At 42.6% G+C, this 22,737-nt stretch overlaps 1 protein-coding gene and 1 long non-coding RNA gene across 8 annotated transcripts in view; one reads left to right on the plus strand and one right to left on the minus strand.

The window, feature by feature from the left end:
* MSI1 (musashi RNA binding protein 1) overlaps nucleotides 1–7,391 on the plus strand; it is a 39,708-nt gene extending 32,317 nt beyond the window's left edge. For all 7 annotated transcript variants that reach the window (XM_077294525.1, XM_077294532.1, XM_077294557.1 and 4 more), the window contains 2 exons: nucleotides 225–286; nucleotides 6,185–7,391. In XM_077294525.1, coding sequence (XP_077150640.1) covers nucleotides 225–266 — 42 coding nt within the window. In that variant the 3' untranslated portion in view covers nucleotides 267–286; nucleotides 6,185–7,391. The remainder of the gene's footprint in view (nucleotides 1–224; nucleotides 287–6,184) is intronic.
* The window catches only part of LOC143815420 (uncharacterized), a 42,060-nt gene that overhangs the window by 13,552 nt on the left and 5,771 nt on the right, over nucleotides 1–22,737 (minus strand). The window lies entirely within an intron of this gene.

The following is a 22,737-nucleotide window of genomic DNA, read 5'->3' on the forward strand; positions in this document are numbered from 1 at the left end:
TTTTGTGGACACACGTTAAGCGCCAACATGTAAACCGCTCCATAGATTATAATGAGTACATGTTCTATCCGTGAAAAACACGGGGCTCGTAGTCGCTTGCATAAAAATGGAAGCAAATAATAGTTGCATTTGATTTAGAGTGACCTTGTAGGATGCTCCTTGTTGTTGTGTGACAAAGTTTATGGCTGTATTGTTTTTTTTCAATATTGTTACATTTTCCTCAGGGTCCTCTGATTGCCACGGCTTTCACTAATGGATACCACTGAATTCACAGGTCACAGTGGAGGTTAGTAGAGGAACTTTATTCTAATATAAAAACAGGTTCTTATGGTTTGTTAGTTGCTTAATTTTAAGGTTGAAAGAAAACACATCCAGAGAAAAGGAATACCACACGGCAGCTACTTATATTAGGGAAAAAAATCCTTCCCTACTTAACATATGGAAATCAGACTACTACTACTTTTTCTGCTTCTGCTTAAAGTGGTTGTCTGGTGAAAACTATCCACAGAATAGGTGATGAGTTGACCTGTTGATTTTTGAAGGTCTGGTCGCTGAGACCTTCACCCATTGGCAGAACAGGTAATTTTTATCCCCATTGTGATGGAATGGCAATGCACAATTTTCAACCTCTCCACAATTTATTCCTAAGGGAACTGCTGAGCGCTGTGCTCTTCTTTTTCCGGCAGCACCACAGTGAATGAATGGAGCGCTGGTTGGGCGTTCAACCTGCAGCACCGTTTTGTAACTGGGATAAAAGTTCCCCATTGGGAAGCGGAGGGTCAAAAAATGTGCAGATGCAAAAGTTTGGGCATCCTTGGAGATTTGTGTGGCAAATAACTTTGACCAAGGTTTCAGACCTTATTTAGCCTGTTGCATTATGGCTTTTTCACTATCATCATTAAGTAAGGCCAGATGATGCAAATGTCCTAGCTTTATAAAAAACCAGCCTCCTTTAACCTTGTGCCAAAAAACAGCAGCCATGGGTTCTTCTATGCAGATGCCTGGTACTCTGAAAATGAAAATGGTGGAGGCCCACAAAACAGGAGAAGACTGTAAAGAGATAGCAAAACGTTTTCAAGTTGCCCTTTCCTCAGTTTGAAATGTAATTAAGAAATGGCAGTTAACAGGAACACTGGAGATCAAGATAAGGTCTGAAAACCCAAACAAAATTTCAGTGAGAGCTTCTTTTGGGATTGCTATTGAGGCAAATCAGAACCTCAGCTCGACTGCAAAAGACCTTCAGAAAGATTTAGCAGACTCTTGAGTTGCGATACATTGTTCTACTGTTCAGAGACACCTGCACAAATATGGCCTTCGTGGAGGTGTCATCAGAAGAAAACCTCTCCTGTGTCCTCACAGTAAAATTTAGCATCAGAAGGAAGCTAAAGAGCATCTAAACAAGCCTGATGCATTTTGCAAACAAGTCCTGTGAACAGATGAGGTTAAAATAGAACGCTTTGGCCACAATGATCAAAGGTATGTGTGGAGAAAAAAGGGCACAAAATTTCAGGAAAAGAACATCTCGCCTACCATTAACCCCTTAACCCCCGGACCTTTTTTCAGTTTTGCGTTTTCCTTTTTCGCTCCCCTCCTTCCCATAGCCATAGCTTTTTTATTTTTCCATCAATATGGCTTTGTGATGGCTTATTTTTTGCAGGACGAGTTGTACTTTTGAACGACACCATTGGTTTTACCATGTAGTTTACTAGAAAACGGGAAAAAAATTCCAAGTGTGGTGAAATTGCAAAAAAAGTGCAATCCCACACTTGTTTTTTGTTTGGCTTTTTTGTTCAGTTAAAGGGAACCTGTCACCCCCAAAATCGAAGATGAACTAAGCCCACCGGCATCAGGGACTTATCTACAGCATTCTGTAATACTGTAGATAAGCCCCCGATGTATCCTGAAAGATGAGAAAAAGAGGTTAGATTATACTCACCCGGGTCGTTCCCGCTGCGGTCCGGTCCGGGGCCTCCCATCTTCTTATGATGACGTCCTCTTTTGGTCTTCACGCTGCGGCTTCGGCGCAGGCGTACTTTGTCTGCCCTGTTGAGAGCAAAGTACTGCAGTGTGCAGGCGCCGGGCCTCTCTGACCTTTCCCGGCGCCTGCGCACTGCAGTACTTTGCTCTGCCCTCAACAGGGCAGACAAAGTACGCCTGCGCTGGAGCCGCAGCGTGAAGACAAGAAGAGGATGACATCCTATGAAGATAGGAGGCCCCGGACCGCAGCGGGACCGCCCCTGGGTGAGTATAATCTAACCTCTTTTTCTCATCTTTCAGGATACATCGGGGGCTTATCTACAGCATTCCAGAATGCTGTAGATAAGCCCCTGATGCCGTCGGGCTTAGCGCATCTTTGATTTTGGGGGTGACAGGTTCCCTTTAACTAAATGCTAAAATTGACCTGCCATTATGATTCTCCAGGTCATTACGAGTTCATAGACACCAAACATGTCTAGGTTATTTTTTATCTAAGTGGTGAAAATTTTTTACAAACATTGCTTAAAAAAAACCCAAATTGTGCATTTTTCCGAGACCCGTAGCGTCTCCATTTTTTAGGATCTCTGGTCGGGTGAGGGCTTATTTTTTGCTCCCCGAGCTGACGTTTTTAATGATACCATTTTGGTGCAGATACTTTCTTTTGATCGCCCGTTATTACTTTGTAATGCAATGTCGCGGTGACCAAAGAAACATAATTCTGGCGTTTTGAATTTTTTCTCACTATGCCGTTTAGCGTTCAGGTTAATCCTTTTTTTTCATTGATAGATTGGGCGATTTTGAACGAGATGATAGCAAATATGTGTAGGTTTGATTTTTTTTTTTTTTTTTTTTTTTTATTACTTTATTTTGAATTGGGGCGAAAGGGGGGTGATTTGAACGTTTAGATTTTTTTTTTTTTTTTCAGATTTTTAAAAACATTTTTTTTTTACTTCTGCCATGCTTCAATAGCCTCCCTGGGAGGCTAGAAGCTGGCACAACTCGATCGCCTCTGCTACATAGGAGCGATGCTCAGATCGCTCCTGTGTAGCAGAATTGCAGCATTGCTATGAGTGCCGACCACAGGGTGGCGCTTACAGCAATCTGGCATCAACAACCATAGAGGTCTGCAGGAGACCACTGGTTGTTATGCCAACGCACTGATGACCCCCGATCACGTGACTGGGTCAGCGGTGCGCGCATTTCCGGCCCAATGGCCGGAAGCGCTTGTTAAATGCCCTCAAGCAATAATTGGAAGACTCTTGGCTGGCTACAAAAAGCATTTACAAGCTGTGATAATTTCAAAAGGGGGTGCTACTAGGTACTAACCATGCCCAAACAGGGGTGCCCAAACTTTTACGTGCCAATGTATAACTTGTTTTCACTGGACAACCCCTTTAACTAATATACTTGTCTTAAACACCTTTTATGAAATTCATTTACACTGCTGACTGACATGGATTGAAAGTTTGGGGGTTTTCATTTCAGACTTCAGTCAGTGCTGTAGAACATTAGTACATCAAATAGTTGGTGACGGCAACTGTAACGATTTAGTGCCATACACAGAATGAAACAATGTTCTTAGTTTCTCTATGCACTACAAGCAGTTTTTGCAACAAACTAACAAATCAGCATAGCATTTGCCAAGAAAGCTCATGGTACATGCGCCAAATGTATCCCTAGGGCTCTGTTCACTCGATAGATGACAGATGTGCCCTACCTACTGGCATCCACTGGGCCGCTATATGATGGCTTTTTACCTTTTTTTTTTTTTTTTTACTGTATAGAAAAGCATAGTCTACTGCAGTTTTCTATACTGAAGTATAAAGTAAAAATGTCCCTGGATGACAAGTTTACATTGCTACCCTCCACCATAGGTGTACATAAGGAATAAACAAAACCTGGTCTCATTTTACAGTTTGTATTGGTGTTGCACTTGACAAGAATCACTGAGCCCTGGAGTTCTGTAGGCACCCTATGTTCCATTGCACATAGTAGTAACTATAAGCCAGATAGTGCAATGAGCATAGTTTCAACATACTTTCCAACACTTTACAAATCATAGGGTTCATGTACCTTCAAAATAATTTGTTCCAGAGTAAGGCTATGTCTCCACGTTCAGGATGGCCGGCGGGATCGCCGCAGCGGCGAAGCCGCTCGGCGCTAAGCCCCGCCCCCTTTCTGGGACGCGATCATGCCGGATGTGTTAACTCTTCACATCCGGGATGATCGCTCTGTCCCATAGGGCCCTGTGATATGCCTTGCGGGGACGCTGCGTCCCCGCAAGGTGTACGGACATGCTGCGATCTGAAAAGACGCGCAGCATGTCCGGAGTCGCAGGGCCGCCGCGTGCGGGTTTCCACGCATAGTGGAGACGGGATTTCATAAAATCCCCTCCACTATGCTGGAACATCTGGACGCTGCTTTTTTGACGCTGCAGCTCTGCGCAGCGTCAAAAAAGCAGCGTTTCCTGACCGTGGAAACATACCCTAAGAAACTAATAACCAATTCCATCATTAGGAAGGGAGGCACTACCCACAATTGCAAGTTAATTGATAAAATGGGACTGACTTTTAAGAGCATGTGTGAAACTGTGGCTATTGGGTTAATAATTCGATTGTCTGGGGTAGCGCATTCCAGAGGACTGGTGCAGCATGAGAACTGTAGGAGATGGTAGTAGAAGGATTGACTTATGGAGGTGTAAAGGAGCCTGTCGGTCTATTCGTGTTGCCCAAACCAGATATGTTTTACTGTGAAACGTTCTGGTGTGATTGACAATCTCTCCCATGAGTATACATAGGGAGACACCTGCCAATCCAATAGCGAAGCTGTTCAGGAGAGGCGTCAGGCTAGTCCCTCCACTGCCTATGGTCTGCGGGTCTTTAAGCTATGATTTCAAGAAAGTATCAGAGAAAAACATACTTGGTGGCTACAATCATGCAGACAGGCTCTGATTCATGCTGCCTGTAGTTTAGGGAGGTTGAATCAAATGACAGGATCAGCTTTCATATAAAACCTTTGGCAGAATGTAAGAGCACAGGAAGATTGGTTCACAGAGATGAGGGAGAAGATGAATGGTTGTGCGCCTCTGTGCAGAGCTTTGTGGATCCATAAGTTTAAATCGAGATAGAAAGTAAATTCTGAATAATTTGCTAATCGGTTAAAGCACAAAATAACTTTTTTTTTTTTTTGGATTCATATGAAAAACATTTGCATAAAGTTGGAGACATGGAGAGGTGCAATAAGGTCCCCAAAAGTCTGAGGATGATATTTCAGTTATTCTTTTTTTAATACATTTGCAAAAATTACTACATTTCTGTTTTTTCAGTCAAGATGGGGTGCAGAATGTACATTAATGAGAAAACAATGAACTTTTTTGAATTAACCTAATGGCTGCAATGAAATAAAGAGTGAAAAATTTAAAGGGGTCTGAAAACTTTCCGTACCCACTGTGCATTGCAATGCTGTAAGATGGAAAACTGTAAATGGTCCTGCAAAAGATTAATACCTGCTGATCAAAAAAACTGCTTGTATACGGATGACGAGGGAGAAACGATTGTCCCACTCTCCTGGATGAGAATGGGAATGATTTTGTATACGCTGTATGTTCCTGGCCTTAGGCTATTATCTTTATTAGGACTCATTCAGACATCTAATTTTTCCACTTATGACCGATTTTTTGGGGGGATTACACTTGATCAGAGTGTGGTCTGCATGTCATCACTTTTTCTCATATGTGCAGAAAAAAAAGTTTCTCCACCTTCTCCTTTGTAACAGTCCGTGAAAATCCGGCCGCACTCAAATGTCATCCAAGTGCAGTAGGATTTTTTCACAGACCCATAGATTTGTATTGTCGATTTTAATGTGACCCTCGGATCAAAATTAGACATGTTTCCGTGATTTTCCGCAGACCGCACAATCCACAAAAAATCCTGGACATGTGAACAGCCTCGTACACTATCACATGTACAAGTGGTATCTGTGAAAATCATGGCTAAATCGTTTGCAAAAATTGTCCTTCCCTATGAGGCCCTAGTTTATGTTTGTAATTTTACCTTTATTAATGATACCATTTTCTACGGTGCTGGTTCTCATTGGTCACAGAGGACCTTCCAGTCTGGCTACTCTGTCCTCATAGAGCCAATTTAATGACAGTATAAGAAATAATTCTAATTCTGCCAATAACTGATGGATTGTCATTGTGTTGCAGGTTACAGTCTGGAAGTGATTCATGTCCGTGACTCTGTCCCTCTCTTCTGAGATTGTCAGACGGCCACAAGCCACCTTGTGTTCAAGCAGAGTAACTGGTGCCTCCTGCCTAACTTTCCCTTCTCCCCAGGACATTTTATTTATTTTATTTTTTTTTCTCTCTCTCATTTTATGTCTGTCTTGTTTTTCTCTTCTTTTTGTTAGTTTTGTGTTTTCATGATAGATGTCAGGAAAACATTTCTCATGACTGTAGATAGCTTTGTTCTGGTGGGATGCAGGGAAATTCTGGTACCATATGCTGAAGGGAGGGAAAGGTATTTTAAGTCCGGCTGTCTGGGAATGTGTTTTGTTTATTTTTAACTAAAAAAAAAATATTTTTTATGTAAATTTCGGCTTTTATGAAATGAAGTGGACAATGCACAAGAACAAGAAATAATGTATATTTTGCTAAATGAGAAACTATTTGTAGAACAGAAATTATTTTAATTTTCTCAAAACTGGGTTAAATTTTTTTTTTTCCTCTGTAAAATATGTAAATATTGCAGACTGATCGTTCTGCCACCTCCAGGTCTTCTCTGGTCCAGGCTTCTCCTGTTCCAGTTTGGGTCCGTACTTTAGCAATATTTTCCCAAAGCCTGGAAGGATTGACAGGTTTTTTTTATTTTATAAACTTTTTACTACAACTGAGTTCTGTCCACTGGAATAAGCTGGGGTGTTTTCAGTGCAGGAGAACGCTGAGCCCCCCCAGCATTACCCTCAGTACAAATTAACTCTTTCCGTGCCACACATCTTATCATTGCCGAGGATCCTATTATTATGACCTAGCAAAATGGCAGGATATAACAAGACACAGACATGATTGTGCTGACGATCTACCGGACATTGACTGATCCAGATAATTTAGGCGAATATTTATCTCTACTGGCCATATTTACAGGAGCATAAAATCTTAGGTTACTTAAGGTGTCTCCAAACACTTAAAATGTTGGTACATTCCTAAAAGCAGGAAATAAAAACATTGCATTCCAAATTGTTGGTTGTCGCCTCCTGCAAAGATTGTGTGATTGTGCATAAAGAGTTAATTCTGAACAGGGGAAACGTACAGTAAGTACAATGCTGTATTGCAAGTTCAAAGCAATAATGTTTGTTACTGCAACTGGAATTTTTTTTTAAGATAGGTACAAAAATAAATGATGAATTTTACTGTCTGTGTTGTGTTTTTTTTTTTTTTAAGTATTATATATTTCTCTAATTTTAGACTTTGTCGATAAACAAAGAATAGGAAAAAAGCTTTTTCATCGAATTCATGAAATATAGAGGTGATCACAAAGCTCCCTGCAGAACACTAGCCCTATTTACGTAGATAGCACCCATTAATTCCACTGCACTTTACAGATATTGTCATCACTGTCCCCATTGGGACTCACAATCTAGATTCCCTATCTGTATGATTTGCAATGTAGGAGGAAACCCACGCAAACCTCTTACAGATGTAAGGTAAGCTACAAAGTAACATTGCTAACCACTGAGCCACCGTTCTGCAGGTTAGTATTGGTGAAAGTAATACTACTTAGCCATCATAGCCTTCTATGCAGAGTCAACTATGAAAAAAGACTCATTTTCTTTGTTTTATACAGGTTAGATCTCATTCTGACATCAGCGATTTTGTACATCAATTTACATTAACACCCTACCAATATATATAGCTTCATCATATGCCGATTCCCTGACTTTGATGTGGGCTCACAATCCGAGCCCATATATTTCCTGTGCAGATGATGGCTGTGATATTCAGTCATCATGTGCCTCTAATCTGTTAGATGCTGCTGAGAGGCATTTACTGCATGTCAACCATGGAAGCATGTCATTCTATTCACTAATTGGTGTGCCTGTGATGTGATTGCGAGGAGCCAATGGGGTTGCCCGGTGTCTGCTGAAAACCCCCTGGGTCTGTCATGACAGCTCTCCTGTGAAAGCCAGCCTGTGGCTGGCGTTCATATGAGACTGTGATTTTTGCTGTGCATAGCAGTACAGAAGTATTGCTATGAATAGTACAAGCGATCAGAAGATCGCAGGTTCAAGTCTCCTAAAGGGACTACAAAATACCATAGACAGTACAAAAAAAAGTGGTTTTTTTTAAAAAAAAAAAATATTAACCCCTTCATGACCCAGCCTATTTTGACCTTAATGACCTGGCCGTTTCTTGCAATTCTGACCAGTGTCCCTTTATGAGGTAATAACTCAGGAACGCTTCAACGGATCCTAGCGATTCTGAGATTGTTTTTTCGTGACATATTGGGATTCATGCTAGTGGTAAATTTAGGTCGATAATTTCTGAGTTTATTTGTGAAAAAAACGGAAATTTGGCGAAATTTTTGAAATTTCGCAATTTTCACATTTTGAATTTTTATTCTGTTAAACCAGAGAGTTATGTGACACAAAATAGTTAATAAATAACATTTCCCACATGTCTACTTTACATCAGCACAATTTTGGAAACAAATTTTTTTTTTGCTAGGAAGTTACAAGGGTTAAAATTTGACCAGTGATTTCTCATTTTTACAACAAAATTTACAAAACCATTTTTTTTAGGGACCACCTCGCATTTGAAGTCAGTTTGAGGGTTCTATATGGCTGAAAATACCCAAAAGTGACACCATTCTAAAAACTGCACCCCTCAAGGTGCTCAAAACCACATTCAAGAAGTTTATTAACCCTTCAGGTGTTTCCCAGCAGCAGAAGCAACATGGAAGGAAAAAATGAACATTTAACTTTTTAGTCACAAAAATGATCTTTTAGCAACAATTTTTTTATTTTCCCAAGGGTAAAAGGAGAAACTGGACCAACAACTTTGTTGTCCAGTTTGTCCTGAGTACGATGATACCCCATATGTGGGGGTAAACCACTGTTTGGGCGCACGGCAGGGCTCGGAAGGGAAGGAGCGCCGTTTGACTTTTTGAATGAAAAATTGGCTCCAATCTTTAGCGGACACCATGTTGCGTTTGGAAAGCCCCCGTGTGCCTAAACATTGGAGCTCCCCCACAAGTGACCCCATTTTGGAAACTAGACCCCCCAAGGAACTTATCTATAAGCATAGTGAGCACTTTAAACCCTCAGGTGCTTCACAAATTGATCCGTAAAAATGAAAAAGTACTTTTTTTTTCACACAAAATTGCTTTTAGCCTCAATTTTTTCATTTTCACATGGGCAACAGGATAAAATGGATCCTAACATTTGTTGAGCAATTTCTCCTGAGTACACCGATACCTCACATGTGGGGGTAAACCACTGTTTGGGCACATGGTAAGGCTCGGAAGGGAAGGAGCGCCATTTGACTTTTTGAATGAAAAATTATCTCCATCGTTAGCGGACACCATGTCGCGTTTGGAAAGCCCCTGTGTGCCTAAACATTGGAGCTCCCCCACAAGTGACCCCATTTTGGAAACTAGACCCCCCAACGAACTTATCTAGATGCATAGTGAGCACTTTAAACCCCCAGGTGCTTCACAGAAGTTTATAACGCTGAGCCGTGAAAATAAAAAATAATTTTTCTTTCCTCAAAAATGATTTTTAGCCCCGAATTTTTTATTTTCCCAAGGGTAACAGGAGAAATTGGACCCCAAATGTTGTTGTCCAGTTTGTCCTGAGTACGATGATACCCCATATGTGGGGTAAACCACTGTTTGGGCGCACGGCAGGGCTCGGAAGTGAAGGCACGCCATTTGGCTTTTTGAATGGAAAATTAGCTCCAATCATTAGCGGACACCATGTCACGTTTGGAGAACCCCTGTGTGCCTAAACATTGGAGCTCCCCCACAAGTGACCGCATTTTGGAAACTAGACCTCCCAAGGAACTAATCTAGATGTGTGGTGAGCACTTTGAACCCCCAAGTGCTTCACAGAAGTTTATAACGCAGAGCCATGAAAATAAAAAATAATTTTTATTTTCTCAAAAATGATTTTTTAGCCCACAATTTTTTATTTTCCCAAGGGTAACAGGAGAAATTGGACGCCAAAAGTTGTTGTCCAGTTTCTCCTGAGTACGCTGATACCCCATATGTGGGGGTAAACCACTGCTTGGGCACACGTCGGGGCTCGGAAAGGAAGTAGTGACGTTTTGAAATGCAGACTTTGATGGAATGCTCTGCGGGCATCACGTTGCGTTTGCAGAGCCCCTGATGTGCCTAAACAGTAGAAACTCCCCACAAGTGACCCCATTTTGGAAACTAGACCCCAAAAGGAACTTATCTAGATGTGTGGTGAGCACTTTGAACCCCCAAGTGCTTCACAGAAGTTTACAACGCAGAGCCGTGAAAATAAATGTGTTTTCTTTCCTCGAAAATATTTTTTTAGCCCAGAATTTTTTAATTTTCCCAAGGGTAACAGGAGAAATTTGACCCCAAGAGTTGTTGTCTAGTTTCTCCTGAGTACGCTGATACCCCATATGTGGGGGTAAACCACTGTTTGGGCACATGCCGGGGCTTGGAAGGGAAGTAGTGACATTTTGGAATGCAGACTTTGATGGAATAGTCTGTGGGCATCATGTTACGTTTGCAGAGCCCCTGATATGCCTAAACAGTAGAAACCCCCCACAAGTGACCCCATTTTGGAAACTAGACCCCCCAAGGAACATATCTAGATGTGTAGTGAGCACTTTGAACCCCCAAGTGCTTCACAGAAGTTTACAACGCAGAGCCGTGAAAATAAAAAAATCATTTTTCTTTCCTCAAAAATGATGTTTTAGCAAGCAATTTTTTATTTTCACAAGGGTAACAGGAGCAGTGGACCCCAATATTTGTTGCCCAGTTTGTCCTGAGTACACTGATACCCCATATGTGGGGGTAAACCACTGCTTGGGCACACGTCGGGGCTCGGAAAGGAAGTAGTGATGTTTTGAAATGCAGACTTTGATGGAATGGTCTGCGGGCATCACGTTGCGTTTGCGGAGCCCCTGATGTGCCTAAACAGTAGAAACCCCCCAAAAGTGACCCCATTTTGGAAACTAGACCCCCCAAGGAACTTATCTAGATGTGTGGTGAGCACTTTGAACCCCCAAGTGCTTCACAAAAGTTTATAACGCAGAGCCGTGAAAATAAAAAATAATTTTTCTTTCCTCAAAAATTATGTATTAGCAAGCAATTTTTTATTTTCGCAAGGGTAACAGGAGAAATTGGACCCCAATAGTTGTTGCCCAGTTTGTCCTGAGTATGCTGGTACCCCATATGTGGGGGTAAACCACTGTTTGGGCGCACGTCAGGGCTCGGAAGGGAGGGAGCACCATTTGACTTTTTGAACGCAAGATTGGCTGGAATCAGTGGTGGCGCCATGTTGCGTTTGGAGACCCCTGATGTGCCTAAACAGTGGAAACCCCTCAATTCTAACTCCAACACTAACCCCAACACACCCCTAACCCTAATCCCAACTCTAGCCATAACCCTAATCACAACCCTAACCCCAACACACTCCTAACCACAACCCTAATCCCAACCCTAACCCCAACTTTAACCCCAACACACCCCTAACCATAACCCTAACGACAAGCCTATTCTTAACCCTATTTCCAACCCTAGCCCTAATTCCAACCCTAACTCTAATTCCAACCCTAACGCTATGTGCCCACGTTGCGGATTCGTGTAAGATTTTTCCGCACCATTTTTGAAAAATCCGCAGGTAAAAGGCACAGCATTTTACCTGCGGATTTACCACAGATTTCCAGTGTTTTTTATGCAGATTTCACCTGCGGATTCCTATTGAGGAACAGGTGTAAAACGCTGCGGAATCCGCACAAAGAGTTAACATGCTGCGGAAAATACAACGCAGAATTTCCGCGCTGTATTTTCCGCACCATGGGCACAGCGGATGGTACTGTAAACCTGATGGAACACTGCTACGAATTCGCAGCGGCCAATCCGCTGCGGATCCGCAGCCAAATCCACACCGTGTGCACATAGCCTAATTCTAACGCTAACCCTAGTTCTAACCCTAACCCTACCCCTAACCCTACCCCTAACTCTAACCCTAACCCTAACTCTAACCCTAACTTACCCCTAGTTCTAACCCTAGTGGAAAAAAAAATATTTTCTTTATTTTATTATTGTCCCTACGTATGGGGGTGATAAAGGGGGGGTCATTTACTATTTTTTTTTATTTTGATCACTGTGATAGGTTTTATCGACGACGACGGAGGGGACTACCGGACAGATAGGAGTACTGGGGAGGCGATCGGTGTTGGTGGGGGGGTGCAGACCAGTGTTTCCAGCCATGGCCGATGATATTGCAGCATCGGCCATGGCTGGATTGTAATATTTCACCAGTTTTCATAGTGAAATATTACAAATCGCTCTGATTGGCTGTTTCACTTTCAACAGCCAATCAGAGCGATCGTAGCCACAGGGGGGTGAAGCCACCCCCCCCTGGGCTGTAGTACCACTCCCCCTGTCCCTGCAGATCGGGTGAAATTGGAGTTAACCCTTTCACCCGATGTGCAGGGACGCGATCATTCCATGACGCCACATAGGCGTCACAGGTCGGATTGGCACCGACTTTCATGACGCCTACGTGGTGTCACAGGTCGGGAAGGGGTTAAAGTACAACTCACCACCCCTCTTCCCCCATTTGCCCATTCGCAACAAATGTATATCTTGCAGGTACGTCCAAAAAAATGGACACACTAGTACATCATGGCAATCGTGGGGGCATAGCTAAGCACCCTATAGATGCCACGACCAGTAGCAATCACAACAATGGGAAAGCTAGGAGATGTCCCACCCGATCGGCACCCTCGTGACATAATCGTGGTCTGCCGATGCTTGTCATGAGGTCAAATAATGACCTCCGGGTATGCCAGCTACATTGGCCTATTAGACCATGCCAGGTTCACGGTAGAAAAGGCGTTCCGTCAATGTAAGGTGACGTTCACACGTTCAGTATTTGGTCAGTCTTTTACCTCAGTATTTGTAAGACAAAGCCACCAGTAGGTGATAAATCCAGAAGTGGTGACTTGTTTCTATTATACTTTTCCTCTGATTGTTTCACTCCTGGCTTTTGCTTGCAGATACTGAGATAAAATACTGACCAAATACTGAATGTGTGAATGTGGTCTTAACTGACAGATATAACGCATTCCAGTACATGTGTGTTGCCTATGCATACCAGTGATCAGAGTTTTAAAAGTTAAAATCTTAGAGAGGGATTACGTAAAAAAGCAAACTAAAATAAAAAAAACAAGCAAACTGTAAACATATATAATCATGAAAAGTACACATATCTGATATCGCCACGTCCAGAATGACCTAATCTATAAAACTGTCACACTATTTAACTCCTTCAAAAAACACTGTAAAAATATAAAACGTAACAACAACAGTTTTTTAATCATACAGCCTACAACGAAGTGGATTAAAATGGGATCAAAAAGTCATATGTACATAGAAATTGTACCCCTGAAAACATAATTTTGTCCCTCAAAAAAAAAACCTCAATGCAAAAATAAAAAAGCTTTAGCTGTCAGAATACATCCATGCAAAAACTATTCTTTTTATATTAAATAATTTTTATTGTGTAACAGTGGGAAAACAAAAAAATGATATACATGTGGTATCGCCTTAATCGTACTGACCCAAAGAATAAAGCTGCCTTATCAATTTTACCACACAGAGAACGGCATAAAAAGAAAAAAAAACAATTCCTCAATTGTTGTTTTTGTTAATTCTGCTTCTCAAAAAGCGGAATAAAAAGCGATTGAAAAATACTATGTGCCCAAAATGGTACCAAGGAAAACACAAACTCATTCTGCAAAAAAACAAGCCCTTCCATGACTGTCGGCAGAAAAATAAAAAAACTATAGCCTTCAAAATATGGGGACACCAGAAAACTTTATTTTGTAAAAAAAAAAAGCATTTTTTGTGTGATGGTAGCCAAGCATATAAAACCTATATAAATCGTTGTAATCATAGTGACTCGAAGAATAAAGGAACGTTATCATTTATACAACACAAAAAAAGGCGTAACAAATAAATAAAATCAATTCTTCACCTGCTGTTCAGTCTACCTCATAAAAGATCACAGAAAGGCTCAGGTAACATTTATCCTGCGCTCTACGCTGAGCACTTACATCGGGATTTACATGTAAGTCTCTGAAACACGTGATTCAGACAAAATTCCCAATGAAAAATTCACTGTAATGAAGCAGATGGGGTCATTTGAACTCCTGACTGGCCTATGATCCGACGGTGTCCGTCTTTTAAGGCGTGCACAAAAGGGCGGTAAACCACAGTTTTATGCACCTCATGAACAACTGAGACCAGACGGAGGCCAGAGTAACTCTGCTGCCTCATTAGTGATTGGATCCATCGAGTTTCATCTGAATCACGTATTTCGATGGAAACTCGATGTAGAGCCTCCGCGTAAAGCACAGGATAAATGTGAACTGATCCAAAATGTCCCGTACCCCAAAATGCTACCAATAGCATTCAACTCAACCCACAATAAAACAAGTCCCCGCTCAGGTCCGTCATCTGTTAATGGATATATAGGGGGCTTCCACAGTACTAGTTGCGCAAAGGCTCTGGAAAAGTGCTCAACCCCTGAAAAGAAATTCTGCAAAATCTATGCTCCAAGATCCAAATACCCCCGCCTCTTAGTGTCCACATGTGTTGCATTTCCGTAGTGATGAAACACCCTCCTTTACTTTACAGGGTGTGTGTTTCCAAAGTCTCAAGCTGGGCAAAATGTACTATGCATTACAATAGTAGATTTGCAATTTTCACTCAGTAACATTCAAAAATGTCACTATACCTGTAGTTACATTCACAGAGGGCTGTAATTACCAAAATTGGATCACTTGCGGGCAGTGCGGCCACCCACCTTTGGAATCCCAGCCCCGCACTGTGTTATGCATTATGCACAGTGCGGGGCTAGGATTCCAAAGGTGGGTGGCCGCACAGGCGCAGTCTGCAAGCCTGGCTGGGACGTCAGATGGCCAGAGCTTACTGCGCCTGCGCAGCACAGTAGTACACAGTGCAGGCGCCGGTTTTGAAACGTAAACTGCGCTGAGAGCCCATGAAGATTGGAGTGACGGCAGAGTAGCGGTTCAAGCTGGGGAGTGGGGACCCGCCTCCCTGGCTAAAGACCGGTATTTTCGCTAAGTATCAAAACGCTTTATTTTGGGTATACTTGAACCTAAAACTAAAAGAGCCACCTTGTTAGAATTCAGCATTACTGCTGCACAAGGTGGCTCTTTTAGTTTATAACGGCTGGAGGGGGTGACAGTGGCCCTTTAACCTACTGATATCTCAATTAATTTTACTTTTATTGGTACCTATTTTTATTTTTGAAATTTATCAGTAGCTGCTGCATTTTCCACCCTAGGCTTATACTCGAGTCATTAAGTTTTCCTAGTTTTTTGTGGCAAAGTTAGGGGTCTCGGCTTATACTCGAGTATATACGGTATTCCCCCCCCAATGGTATAAAATTCTGTGACACACATGTGGTGTCAGTATGATCACCACACCCTTAGATTAATTTGAGAGGTGTTGTTTGTAAAAGGGGGTCACTTATGGGGAAGAGTTCTGCTATTTTGGCACCTCAGGGGCTTTGCCAATGTGACATGGCACTAGCAAACCATAACATCAAAATATGCATTATAATATGGTGCTCCTCACCTTCTGAGCTTTCCACTGTGCCTGAAAAGTAGTTTTCTACATGTGGGGTTTTGGCACACCCAGGAAAAATGTTTCATTTTCTTCTGTTACATTTGTAAAAATGAAAAATTTGGGGCTAAAGCAACATTTTTATGTGAAAAATTAAAATTTTCATGTTTCTTTCTTCCACGTTGCTTTAGTTCCAATTTAGCACCTAAATGGCTAATAAACTTCTTGAAAGTGTTTTTTTTTGTTTTTTTTTTAGCAGTTTGAGGGGTGCCGTTTTAAAATGGTGTAACTTTTGGGTATTTTCTGTCACATACAGTAGCGAACAAAAATTTAGATTTTTTTTTTTTTTAAGTGTAAATACTTCTGCTTGGTTGTTTTCATGCCATTTTCCTGGTGATGAATGGAAAGTGCATGAAATGTATGTAAACTTTTGACTTAGCAGTAAGTAATAAAATGCCTTAAAACATTCTCTCGCTCATTATTCTGGCATTTGGAAAATATTAATAATTATGGTAATTCTAATTGACCTAAAATGGGAAAGGTTTGTTCGGTTTTCTTGTCAGTTATTGAGAAAAACATGCATATGTGTCTTTATATAGTGGATGAAAACTTTTGGTTTCAACTGTATATAGTGCTAGCCATCATTACCAAACAGAATGAACTTGGATTCATCTTCCACAACACCATAGACCAAATCTGACTCTTTCTATTGACTGAGCTCTTTGGCAAACTCAAGTCGGACCTTACGGTTCTTTACAGAGATGAAACGTTTATTTATTTATTTTTTTAATTGTAATTTTTTTGAAATGTTTCAAATTTTACAGGAAAAGAAAAAAAATTGGGCATTTTAAATTCTTCTTTTATAGGGTAACAGCTAATCTTATACTGTAGTAATAGTTAAACATTTTCAAGGTAGATAAAGAGTAAAATTTTACAAACAAACACACAGACTCAGACAAAAGGAATGGGGGGAAATGATGTGGAATGTTTGACCTAGTTATATCCATCTCATAGAGGTCATATATTTAACATGGCCCAAAAGGAATCCCAAGGAAACCAAACAAGGTTAAATCTCTACAGTATTGGAAGGGCTGCCCTGTATTCAAAGATCCTGATATCCTTGATTAGAGAATATACAGTAGATCTAGTTGGGAAGGTGGAGAGGTTTGCTTCCAGTGGTAGGCAATCAAACAGCGTGCTGCCTTTAACATATGTGAAAGCAATCTAATGCATCTTAGATATGGACTCCAAAATTTAATAGAGCTGAGGACTCAATGGGAGATCCACTCCAAAAACTTGCTTAGTGAGGAGTTGGACTATCACCCAGAACAGTTTATTTAGTGGACAGTCCCAAAAAAAGTGAAATATAGAACCTCTAGACAGGACGCAACACCAGCAAAAGGAAGGAACAGATGGGTACATTTTATGTAAAAATTCAGGCGTATGGTAGCAGAGATCAAGGATTTTGTACTGATTTTCTTTATATGAAATACAAGATGCAGTCTTGGCTGCTCTGGTCCAAACATTTCTCCACTAATACCTGTTGTGATCCTAATGGCAGAGGATCTCAGGGTCTTCAGCAAAGTCTGCAAACATAAAAACTAGCTCTTAGGGAGGTGGTAACTGAGCTGACCACATACCTGATCCTGGCCCACAACTAACAGCAGCCGGGGAACGTACCTACGTTGGTTCTAGACGTCTCGCGCCAGCCGGAGATCTAACTAACCCTTTCAGAGAAAATACAGACCTCACTTGCCTCCAGAGAAAGGTACCCCAAAGTAGATACAGGCCCCCAACAAATAATAACGGTGAGGTAAGAGGAAAGGACAAACGTAAGTATGAACTAGATTCAGCAAAGAGAGGCCCACTAAATAATAGCAGAAATATAGAAAGCGGACTTATGTGGTCAGCGAAAAACCCTGCAAAAATATCCACGCTGAATATCCAAGAACCCCCGTACCGACTAACGGTATGGGGGGAGAATATCAGCCCCCTTAGAGCTTCCAGCAAAATCAGGAATCACATTATGAACAAGCTGGACAAAAAACAGAGTAATACAAATAAACAAAAAACAAGAAAGCAGGACTTAGCTTATGTTGCAAAAAATCAGGACCAGTAGACAAGAGCAACCAGACAAGGACTGATTACATGGATGCCAGGCAATGGACTAAGACTCCAGGAAGTTTAAATAGAAACACCCAGAGTCTTAACGAACCAGGTGACGACAAACCTGGGGAAAGAGTATCCAAGAGCCATACCGCTAGTGACCACAAGAGGGAGCCAAAAAGTATAGTTCATAACAGTACCCCCCCTTTAAGGAGGGGTCACCGAACCCTCACTACGACCACCAGGGCGATCAGGATGGGCAGCGTGAAAGGCACGAACCAAATCGGCCGCATGAACATCAGAGGCGACCACCCAGGAATTATCCTCCTGACCATAGCCCTTCCATTTGACCAGATACTGAAGCCTCCGTCTAGAGAGACGAGAATCTAAGATCTTCTCCACCACATACTCCAACTCGCCCTCAACCAAGACCGGAGCAGGAGGATCAACAGCAGGAACCACAGGCACAATGTACCGCCGCAACAAAGACCTATGGAACACATTGTGAATGGCAAACGACACAGGAAGATCCAAACGAAAAGACACCGGATTAAGGACCTCCAAAATTCTATAAGGACCAATAAAGCGAGGCTTAAACTTAGGAGAGGAAACCTTCAGAGGGACAAACCGAGAAGACAACCAAACCAAATCCCCAACACGAAGTCGGGGACCCACACCGCGGCGGCGGTTGGCAAAACGCTGAGCCTTCTCCTGTGACAACTTCAAGTTGTCCACCACATGATTCCAAGTCCGCTGCAACCTATCAACCACGGAATCCACCCCAGGACAGTCAGAAGGCTCAACATGACCCGAGGAGAAACGAGGATGAAAACCAGAGTTGCAGAAAAATGGCGAAACCAAAGTAGCGGAACTAGCCCGATTATTGAGGGCAAACTCAGCCAATGGCAAGAAGGTCACCCAATCATCCTGATCCGCAGACACAAAACATCTCAAATAAGCCTCCAGCGTCTGATTAGTTCGCTCCGTTTGGCCATTAGTCTGAGGATGAAAGGCAGACGAGAATGACAGATCAATGCCCATCTTAGCACAAAAAGATCGCCAGAATCTGGACACAAACTGGGATCCTCTGTCAGACACGATATTCTCAGGAATGCCGTGTAAACGAACCACATTCTGAAAAAACAAAGGAACCAGATCGGAAGAGGAAGGCAACTTAGGCAAGGGCACCAAATGAACCATCTTGGAAAAACGATCACACACCACCCAGATGACAGACATTCCCTGAGACACCGGAAGATCTGAAATGAAATCCATGGAAATGTGTGTCCAAGGCCTCTTCGGGACGGGCAAGGGCAAAAGCAACCCGCTGGCACGAGAACAGCAAGGCTTAGCCCGAGCACAAGTCCCACAGGACTGCACAAAAGAACGCACATCTCGTGACAAGGAAGGCCACCAAAAGGACCTAGCCACCAAATCTCTGGTACCAAAAATCCCAGGATGCCCTGCCAACACCGAGGAATGAACCTCGGAAATAACTCTGCTGGTCCATTTATCAGGAACAAACAGTCTATCAGGTGGACAAGAGTCAGGTCTACCAGCCTGAAATCTCTGCAACACACGTCGCAAATCAGGAGAAATGGCCGACAAAATCACTCCCTCTTTAAGAATACCAGCCGGCTCTGAGACTCCAGGAGAGTCAGGCACAAAGCTCCTAGAGAGAGCATCAGCCTTCACATTTTTCGAACCAGGCAGGTATGAGACCACAAAGTCAAAACGGGAGAAAAACAATGACCAACGAGCCTGTCTAGGATTCAGGTGTTTAGCAGACTCGAGGTACATCAGATTTTTGTGATCAGTCAAGACCACCACACGATGCTTAGCTCCCTCGAGCCAATGACGCCACTCCTCAAATGCCCACTTCATGGCCAACAACTCCCGATTACCAACATCATAGTTCCGCTCAGCCGGCGAAAACTTCCTGGAAAAGAAAGCACATGGTTTCATCACAGAGCAACCAGAGCCTCTCTGCGACAAAACAGCTCCTGCACCGATCTCAGAAGCATCCACTTCAACCTGAAAGGGAAGTGAGACATCAGGCTGGCACAAAACAGGCGCCGAGGTAAACCGGCGCTTCAGCTCCCGGAAGGCCTCAATGGCCGCAGGAGCCCAATTAGCGACATCAGAACCTTTCTTGGTCATATCCGTCAGAGGTTTAACAACGCTAGAAAAGTTAGCAATAAAACGATGGTAGAAATTAGCAAAACCCAAAAACTTCTGAAGACTCTTAACAGACGTGGGTTGAGTCCAATCATGAATAGCTCGGACCTTGACTGGGTCCATCTCCACAGCAGAAGGGGAAAAAATAAAACCCAAAAAAGAAACCTTCTGCACTCCAAAGAGACACTTTGAGCCCTTCACAAACAAAGCATTATCACGCAAAACCTGAAACACCATCCTGACCTGCTTTACATGAGAATCCCAATCATCAGAAAAGACTAAAATGTCATCCAGATAAACAATCATAAATTTATCTAGATACTTCCGGAAGATGTCATGCATAAAGGATTGAAACACTGAAGGAGCATTAGAGAGCCCAAAAGGCATCACCAAGTACTCAAAATGACCTTCGGGCGTATTAAATGAGTTTTCCATTCATCTCCCTGCCTAATGCGCACAAGGTTGTACGCACCACGAAGATCTATCTTGGTGAACCAACAGGCACCCTTAATCCGAGCAAACAAGTCCGACAATAGTGGCAGAGGGTATTGAAATTTAACCGTGATTTTATTCAGAAGCCGATAGTCTATACAAGGTCTCAAAGATCCGTCTTTCTTGGCCACAAAAAAGAATCCCGCACCAAGAGGGGAAGAGGATGGACGAATATGTATTTTCTCCAAAGACTCCTTTATATAAGAACGCATTGCGGCATGCTCAGGTACCGACAGATTAAATAATCGTCCCTTAGGAAACTTACTACCAGGAATCAAATCTATAGCGCAGTCACAGTCCCTATGAGGAGGAAGAACCCTGGACCTGGACTCACTGAACACATCCTGATAGTCAAGCAAATACTCAGGAACTTCTGAAGGAGTGGAGGAAGCAATAGACACCGACGGGGAATCGCAATGAATTCCCTGACAACCCCAACTTGACACAGACATAGCCCTCCAATCCAGAACAGGATTATGAGCCTGTAACCATGGCAGACCCAAAACGACCAAATCATGCATTTTATGCAGAACAAGAAAACGAATCACCTCCCGATGTTCAGGAGTCATGCACATGGTCACTTGTGTCCAATACTGCGGTTTATTCTCCGCCAATGGCGTAGCATCAATTCCTCTAAGAGGAATAGGATTTTCCAAAGGCTCCAGGACAAAACCACAGCGCCTGGCAAACGACAGGTCCATAAGACTCAGGGCAGCGCCTGAATCCACAAACGCCATAACAGGGTAGGAAGACAATGAGCAAATTAAAGTCACAGACAAAATAAATTTAGGCTGCAAGTTACCAACGGCGACAGGACTAACAAACTTTGTTAGGCGTTTAGAGCATGCTGATATAACGTGTAGAATCACCACAGTAAAAACACAACCCATTCTGACGTCTATGATTTTGCCGTTCAGTTCTAGTCTGAATTCTATCACATTGCATTAAATCAGGCGTCTGTTCAGACAACACCGCCAAAGGATTAGCGGATTTGCGCTCCCGCAAACGCCGATCAATCTGAATGGCCAGCGTCATAGAATCATTCAGACTTGTAGGAATGGGAAAGCCCACCATCACATTCTTAATGGTTTCAGAAAGGCCATTTCTGAAATTTGCGGCCAGAGCACACTCATTCCACTGAGTAAGCACGGACCATTTACGAAATTTTTGGCAATACACTTCGGCTTCATCCTGGCCCTGAGAAATAGCCAGCAAAGCCTTCTCTGCCTGAATTTCAAGATTAGGCTCCTCATAAAGCAATCCGAGCACCAGAAAAAACGCATCAATATTCGCCAATGCCGGATCTCCTGGCGCCAATGAGAAAGCCCAATCCTGAGGGTCGCCCCGCAAGAAAGAGATAACAATTTTTACTTGCTGAGCTGAGTCTCCAGACGAACGAGGTCTCAAAGATAGAAACAATTTACAATTATTCCTAAAATTCCTAAATTTAAATCGATCTCCAGAGAACAGCTCAGGAATAGGAATCTTAGGTTCTGACATAGGACTGCCAACAACAAAATCCTGAATGCCCTGCACACGAGCAGCAAGCTGATCCACACTAGTAATCAGAGTTTGCACATTCATGTCTGCAGCAGAGTTTCAAGCCATTCAGAGGTAAAGGGGAAGGAAGAAAAAAAACAACAAAAACTCAGAACTTCTTTTTCTTTTAATCCCACTTCTGCAATGCATTAACTATTCAGTGGCCTGGCATACTGTTGTGATCCTAATGGCAGAGGATCTCAGGGTCTTCAGCAAAGTCTGCAAACATAAAAACTAGCTCTTAGGGAGGTGGTAACTGAGCTGACCACATACCTGATCCTGGCCCACAACTAACAGCAGCCGGGGAACGTACCTACGTTGGTTCTAGACGTCTCGCGCCAGCCGGAGATCTAACTAACCCTTTCAGAGAAAATACAGACCTCACTTGCCTCCAGAGAAAGGTACCCCAAAGTAGATACAGGCCCCCAACAAATAATAACGGTGAGGTAAGAGGAAAGGACAAACGTAAGTATGAACTAGATTCAGCAAAGAGAGGCCCACTAAATAATAGCAGAAATATAGAAAGCGGACTTATGTGGTCAGCGAAAAACCCTGCAAAAATATCCACGCTGAATATCCAAGAACCCCC

This window comes from Ranitomeya variabilis, chromosome 1 (assembly GCF_051348905.1).
Source record: "Ranitomeya variabilis isolate aRanVar5 chromosome 1, aRanVar5.hap1, whole genome shotgun sequence".
NCBI lineage: Eukaryota > Metazoa > Chordata > Amphibia > Anura > Dendrobatidae > Ranitomeya > Ranitomeya variabilis.